The sequence below is a fragment of the Mus caroli genome, chromosome 10 (genome assembly GCF_900094665.2).
Source record: "Mus caroli chromosome 10, CAROLI_EIJ_v1.1, whole genome shotgun sequence".
NCBI lineage: Eukaryota > Metazoa > Chordata > Mammalia > Rodentia > Muridae > Mus > Mus caroli.
Genome location: NC_034579.1, coordinates 75,112,264 through 75,119,545, shown reverse-complemented (window position 1 = coordinate 75,119,545; position 7,282 = coordinate 75,112,264). Strand labels below are relative to the sequence as shown.

The window sequence follows — 7,282 nt, the reverse complement described above, 5'->3', positions numbered from 1 at the left end:
CACTGACCTCCAGCCACAGTACTGGCCTAGGGTGGCCCACACTGACCTCCAGCCACAGTACTGGCCTAGGGTGGCCCACACTGACCTCCAGCTCAAGAGTCCTGCCTGAGCTGCTGTGTAGCTTGGATCACAGGCATGATGAAGATGCTGGATGGCTTTCTGACTGGGAACTGCAGAGGTGCAGCCCACAACATCCCCTCCCCCAGGAAACTCCAGGGTGGGCCAGCCAATTCCCTGAATGAAGTACCTGAAGGCCAAGAGTACAAACCTCATTCACTATGTAGTCCAGCAGCTCAAAGATGGCCATGGCCGGTCGGCTGTCCATCCCATGACCTACTTGACAGTACAAAGAACACATAACTGTGAGGGACACAAATCTTGAGAGAGCCGGTCCTTCTGCCAGGTTGTACTTCTACACTCTCACAGGCTGGAGGATGCTCTGTGGGTGGGGGAGGGGACTGGCAACTCAGCAGGAACACCAATGTGACCTCTCAGAGCAGCTGCTGGGTATTCGGAACAGGTGGATGCTGACCCTTGCCCAAGGCCCTGATGCCCAGCAGCTGAACTGCACCATTTGCCCATCTTGTCATGGGCTGCCTTGAGACTTAGGCAGTGAGCTGGCCTAGTGTCACCACCAAAGCTCGCCAAAGGATTGGGGCCAACTGAGGACTGTGTCCTGAGATCTGGTGTCAGGGCGAGTAGCCAGTGTGGGGCACAGGATGGGGAGGGGGCTCTCTGCTCTTTAAAGGCATGTGAAGCACACACCATACACTGAATATACAGGGAATGAGTCCAGCTACACGCAGGGAACTCCAAGACATAGTACTTGATAAGACCTAGACACAAAAGTTACATAGTGTGGCATCCACAACAGGAAATGTCCACAGCAGGATAATGGGTGGGGTGGGGTTGGTGTGTGCAGGGGCTAGGGCCAGGTAAGTGACAAGGTGATAGCATCCATGAATGGGATTCCTTTAGGGGTGGCTGAAGGTTCAAGAACCAGATAGAGGTAATGGACACTCTCATCTATGGATATGCTAACCACTGGACTGCAGGGCTTCCAGGAAGCAAACAGTGGTGTTTATGTTGTGTGTCTGCAGTTACAAAGTCACCCATTCCATGACTTAAATCCCAGGAGGTAGGTGCTCTGCAGTAGCTCTGTCCCACACCAGGACCTTGTCCCTGCCCCTCAGTGGCCAAGGCAGCCACTCCAAGGGCTTGATTGTCTCCTTAGGTCCCCTGGAAACTAGTTTCCCTCTATTCTGTGCTTCCTGTGCCACCAAGGCCCCAGGGATGTCACCAGGTTACCTGCATCTGGGGCTTCCTGGATGACAGGCTACAGATGTGTAGGCTGCAAGCAGTGGGTGGCTCCCTTTGTACTCCTGCCCCCATTTACACATTTTCACGTAGAAATGCCCGGGAAACCCAGCAACCAGCTGAGGCCTGACCTAGAGTGGAGTTTCCGGGCCTTCCAGCTGGCAGCAACAGGTGCAGCTGCCCTGGACGGAGAATGAGATTCTCGCTGCGTGTAACTCTGTCCCCAGAAAGCCCAGGACCATCTGAGGACTGCTGACCACAGCAAGCCCTGTCCAGGGGACAGCTGGTACAGAGAGGGCCATCAGGGTGGCAGCTGATTCCCCACCCATCCCTCTCCAGCTAGCTGTAATGTCCCATACCACTGATGGGGCGTCCAGGGGGCCTGGGCCTCGGGGAGACACTATGGGGTTCTCCGTCTGCCCCGTCCACCACAGGCCGGCCAAAGCTGGCCTCTAGTTCCTTGGCATCAGGTGGGGGAATGGGATACCTCCCGATGGCCAGCTCCACCAGCGACAGCCCCATGCTCCAGATGTCCGACTGCACAGAGTAGTGGGTGCCCTGCAGCCGCTCTGGCTGTCAAAGAAACAGAACACAGCTGGGATTGGTAGCAACAGGGTAGGGTCCCACACACAAGCAGACAGACCCCACTGAGGATGCATGTTCAGAGGCTAGGACACTCACGGACATGTAGGAGCGTGTCCCTACAAACGAGTTGGCCATGGAGTCGATCAGCTGGCCGCTCACCCCGAAGTCGCACAGCTTAATCTCCCCGCGAGAGTTCACCAGGATGTTGGAGGGCTTCACATCTGCAGACAGGGTCAGGGGTGAGGCTGCAGCCACTGTGTCCTACCCAGGCTAGCCTGGCCCATTTAGCTCTGTGCATGGCAGCCTGGCCGCTTACCTCTGTGCATGATCTGGTGCTTCTCTCGGAGGTAGGCCAGGCCCCGGAGCACCTACAGGAAGGTCAGAGCTGGGTAGCCTGTGTATCCAGGGCAGCAGGGCTAGGCTGTGATGAGCCTCCCTGGCCACAGGGCAGTGCCATGGCAGGCACGTGATATATACATCCCCAAGTCCCATACAGGAACCTGCAGCAAGCACATGGACACTGTATTTCAAAGTGAGGGCCCAGGGCTACCTCAAACCCACTGCATCTCTGCCTTCGTCCCTCAGCTGTTGAGGTGACAGGCATATACTACCATGCCTGGAATTTTTTGTTTGTCTTATTTTTTTGTTTTTTTGAGACAGGGTTTGTGTGTGTAGCCCTGGCTGTCCTGGAGCTCACTATGTAGACCAGGCTGGCCTTGAACTCAGAAACCCACCTGCCTCTGCTTCCCAAGTGCTGGGATTAAAGGCGTGCACCACCACTGCCCGGCTTTTTTTTTCCCCTGGAATTTTTTATTTCCTCTTTGAAGTCAGGGTCTCACTGTATTGCCCTGGCTGCCCTGCAGTCACTGTGCACAGCACCATGGCCAGCCCAACTAGTCATTCTTATCCAGGAAGCAAGGCGCTCACAGGCCCACGTGACGGTGTGGCCCGCAGAGAACCTCACATGGATGGGGATGTGATTTGGTCAATCTCCCAGGAAGCAGTAGCAGCCAACTTACCGCAATGCTGACCTTCCCCAAGATGTCTTCAGGAATCCGCTTGGCCTCCTTCAGTACCTGGTCCAGTGAGCCACCATCCTGCATGCAGAGATGACAGCAGCTGGTAGCTGGCTTTGTCAATAAGCCCAACCCAAACCCCAGGCAGGCCAACCCTGTCAGCCCCCTGCAGAGCTTGCTTTTCCAGGTTCCTAAGCATGTGTTTGTATGGGAGGCTGCAGAGCTCTGAGCTTGAGTGACAGAACCACTTCTGTCAAGAGCCAGCTCCTTGCACCAAGGACTGTGAGGACACAGGAGGTCCTTGGGCAGGACAAAAACAGGACTGGCTCACAGCTATTGCTCCTGGGATAGGCTGATGACCAGACCTGAAGCCCAAGGGCTGTGCCCCATAAAAGGGCATGAGGTGGCCTGCAGGTCGCCACCCTGGCTGTGCCTTACACCTAGGGTGTGTGACAGATGAGGAAATACTGCCCTGACTCCAGCTGGACCAGGAGACTAGGCAGTCACTGCCAGTGACACCTGTGTAGCTGATATCTGACCTGACACAAAGCAAGACCTCAGGAGTTAAGGTCAGGTCAGGTAGGGGCCTCCTCCGAGCTGCTCTGGATCCTCCCACTGCACCTGGTCCAGACGGGTACTGGGTCCCTGGAATCCTATGTTTTATCCACCTTCTCCACCCACCCTCTCCTTCCCCTTCTGTTATTCAAGGCAGGGCTTCTCTATGTAGGAATACCATCCTGGAACTTGCTCTGTAGACCAGGCTGGCCTCGAACCCAGTGATCCACCTGCCTCTGCCTCCAGAGTGCTGGGATTAAAGGTGTGTACTATCATGGTCCAGCACTATGTTGTTCTTATAGACAGACTAGAGATGACACTGGCTGGGCACTAGGGAAGGACATGGTACTATCTAGTGAGGACAGCAAGGTCATCATTTCTCTTAGGTCACACTAGACCCTGCAGGGCTGAGCACTCTGCCTGGCCTCTCTCAACTCTATCCTAGAAGTTCCTGAGTGTGACAGCAACAGGCATCTCAGATTTGGCCAAGTTTCTGGCAGGATCATCTCCAGGGTTGAGCCTGGGTGATCTTAACCAGGTCATAGTGTCCCAGGGCAAGATGGAGACCTGAGTGCTGCTGGCCAGCCCCTGCGTACACTTCCAGGACTCTAGAAACTCACTGTTCCATTGAGCAACAACACACTTTCTTAAGGAGATCCAACACAGCCCAGGCTGAGCCCCCAGAACTTCCTGCTCTCCCTGCCATGGGCACACTGCAAATGACAGTGTGAGCTCTCCAGCAGACTCCTGGCAGGTGTCCCCACTTAAGGACACCCAGAAGAGCTTCCCTTCTGTGCTAACTGGGCGTAAGTGTGGCAGTAGGAAGGGGGCAGGGCCTCTTGAGAGGGTGGCCTAGAGGGAAGTCTGGCCTTGGATGAGGACAGCAGGACCCCAGCTTCTCTCTTTTTCCTTGGCTTCCAGATGTAGGCTGAGCAGTTCTGCCACCTCCACCCCATCCCACCCCCGCTCCCCGAGCCTTTTTTCAAGCTGGGGCTGGAACATTCCAGATCAGTGACAAGGCCCTGTGCACCCAAGCTTTCAGACAGAGATCATAGTTCCAATTAGCCCAGGGTAGGCCACAGGCATAGACACAGCTATGGCCTGGGTGTCATCTTGACCTTTCTAAGTCTTGTTGAATGTGGACCACTGTAGTGTGGTACCCAAAGAGCTGTACCACTGACAACAACTGCATTTTCCTACTCTTGAGTGACAAGTTCTTTCTCGGCGGGGGCTGAGGGGTAGGGGTGGGGCTGCCTAATACAAGCCAATAATAGCAAGTGAGGAGAGCCCACTGCTGCCTGCACCACAGGTCTGGGAGCCACACTGGTGGCATAGTCACTCCCCGACTTCAGTCTCTGGAGCTGAACACTGTTTCTGTGTCACCCCCACAGAAAATTGAAAGTGGACTAGGCCCAGGACCAGCCAAAAGGCCACCCAACATCCCCCAATCCCTAAAGGTAGGCTTTCCTTTATACCATGTAACCTATGACTTAAAACCAGACTGCATCAGCCGGCAGGGCAGAGTGGCCATTTTTTCTTGACATTGAGATAGGGCTGCATATGACCTTCTCGTCCTTGTACGAGATGGTGGCCATATACCATTGCCTGGCTCAGTTTTGTTTTGACATAGTGCCTTGCTATGTAGCTCAAGCTGGCCTCAAATTCAAGGCAATCCTCCTGCCTCTGGGAGCTTCCTGTCCCAACACAGTATGAGAGGCACCTGTAGGCATGGAGGACACCTGTGTCTCTTATAGTACAGACTGTAGCCACTCCGGCAATGAGAGCCATGTTCCTTAGGCTAGAGTCCCCTTCCTGCAGGGGACCAGGAGGCCTGTGGACCAATGGATGCAACATCTATGAAGGGATTGGAGGGAGTGTCCACTTATCCCTGAGGCAAGCATGGTAGGCTCAAAGGAGAGGCAGACTCACAGCTAGGTGTGAAGGGACCCAACAGTCGCCTGCATCTTTCTCAAATTCAGTTCCTGCTTCTCATACCCTAATGGTCTGAAGCACAGTTGAAGACCAAAGCAGCTGCCAAGCCTTTTGGTGAGTCCCAGGGTTCTTGCACCTGACTCAGCAGGTTGGGGTCTCTTTTTGGCCCAAGTTCTCCATCCTGCCCAACTCTGAAGACCCAGACTGTTACCTAGAGAGCGAGGAGTGCAGCTCATCTGAAGCTGGGGACCCACAGGCCTGGCTGCATCCTTCCAGTTCAGAGCTTAGCTCACAGCCACAGAACAGGAACCCACTTCCCACAGGGGGTGCATGCTTCCTGGAGCAGGTGCAGAGGGTGAGCAGGCCCTCCCTCCCGCCCTCACCATGTGCTCCATGCAGATGCTGATCTCGCCATCACTGTAGAAGGCCCCATAGAAGCCCACGATGTAGGGCGAGTTGCACTCGTGCAGCACCTGCAGCTCCCGGATGATCTGGTTGCGCACGGCTGGCTTGATCTCCAGGTGGATCAGCTACAGGAAGGAAGAGCAGCTACTCAAGAGGAAGGGGCGAGTGGCCAGCAAGCCCTTCAGCCCCAATCCTGGCACACACCCGAGAGAAGGGAAGGCCCAGGCATCGATCTGTGGATGACAGAGATGGCTAGTGACAGAGCATGGTGATGCAATGTTTTCACGTTTTCAGTAAAATTGGTTTAAAAATGAAGATTTTGAAAAGGGAATGTCACTATTCTATTCCTGTGGGGGAAAAGATACACCAAGCTACCCAATGCACCCAGGCAACATCAGCACCCCAGACCCTTTCTCCAGACACACCATTCCCACAGGCCTTGGTGGCCACTGAGGACTCTAAGCTCTCTCCAGAGCAGTGTCATCCTTCCACTCACTGTCCTTCCAGAGAGGAGGCCAAACAGAGAAGGCACTGTGAGGGAGCAACCAGAATCCACAAGCCTGGAACCCAGTGCCCAGTGGGAAACAACTGTGGCCAGGCCTGTGAGCGCCACACAGCAGACCCATGTCTCTAGATTTGCCAGGGAGACCAGATGTCACCAGCAGAGTCTGCTGTAGCTCTGTAGGAAGCACAGGTAGAGCCTGCAAGAGAGGTCCAAGTTTACACCCAGCACCAGGAAAAATGAAGTGAGTCCTACTACTGCTCCATTGTAGGCTATGGTCACATGGGCAGCCTGGAGACAGGTGCTCTGCATGGGCAAGGCAGGGTCTAAAGTGGAGAGACATGTTACAGTGGAAACCCCTGCTAGGGGCCTTCACAGAAACCACAGCGAGGTGTCCTGGTCTAACTGCTGAGCAGGAAGGGTAGTCAGGGCAAGCTGGAGGCCTTTCCACAAAGAGGGTGGACACAGAGCGACCCAGAGAATACTGGGGGCATGAGGGAGTCAGCTGAGCTTGGGACAGGTAAGAGGCTTAGGAAGTGTCCCAGTGACCTTGTGGTCTCTGTAGGTCCTGCCCCGACCCTGTAGTCAGTTTTCCAGGACCCTCAGGGTTCTGGACAAGGGTCCCAGTATGGCTTTCTATCCCAACAGGCCAAGGGGACATGTCATGATTCTCCTTCCTCCCCAGGTCACGCGCTGGCTCCCATACCAAAGACGGTCTGGTGGAACTATAGTTTTCTCAAAACCTACTTTTAATGACTCATTAACTTCCCTTCTAGCCCACTACCTACCAGAGGTAGTGAAAAAGAAAGGATACGGGCGGGAGAAGTGGACCTGTTTAGAAAGATTCTTTGGGTGCCGGGCATGGTGGCGCACGCCTTTAATGCCACTCGGGAGGCAGAGGTAGGCGGATTTCTGAGTTCGAGGCCAGCCTGGTCTACAAAGTGAGTTCCGGGACAGCCAAGGCTACACA

General features: G+C 54.8%; 1 protein-coding gene across 2 annotated transcripts in view; it reads right to left on the bottom strand.

The window, feature by feature from the left end:
* The window catches only part of Map2k2 (mitogen-activated protein kinase kinase 2), an 18,336-nt gene that overhangs the window by 3,926 nt on the left and 7,128 nt on the right, over window positions 1-7,282 (bottom strand). The window contains exons 3-8 of one of the 2 annotated variants that reach the window (XM_021174198.2): window positions 5,789-5,935; window positions 2,922-2,999; window positions 2,219-2,270; window positions 1,999-2,123; window positions 1,677-1,890; window positions 269-336 (exon numbers count right to left, since the gene is read on the bottom strand). In XM_021174198.2, coding sequence (XP_021029857.1) covers window positions 269-336; window positions 1,677-1,890; window positions 1,999-2,123; window positions 2,219-2,270; window positions 2,922-2,999; window positions 5,789-5,935 — 684 coding nt within the window. The remainder of the gene's footprint in view (window positions 1-268; window positions 337-1,676; window positions 1,891-1,998; window positions 2,124-2,218; window positions 2,271-2,921; window positions 3,000-5,788; window positions 5,936-7,282) is intronic. The other variant, XM_021174199.2, reaches the window with a different exon arrangement.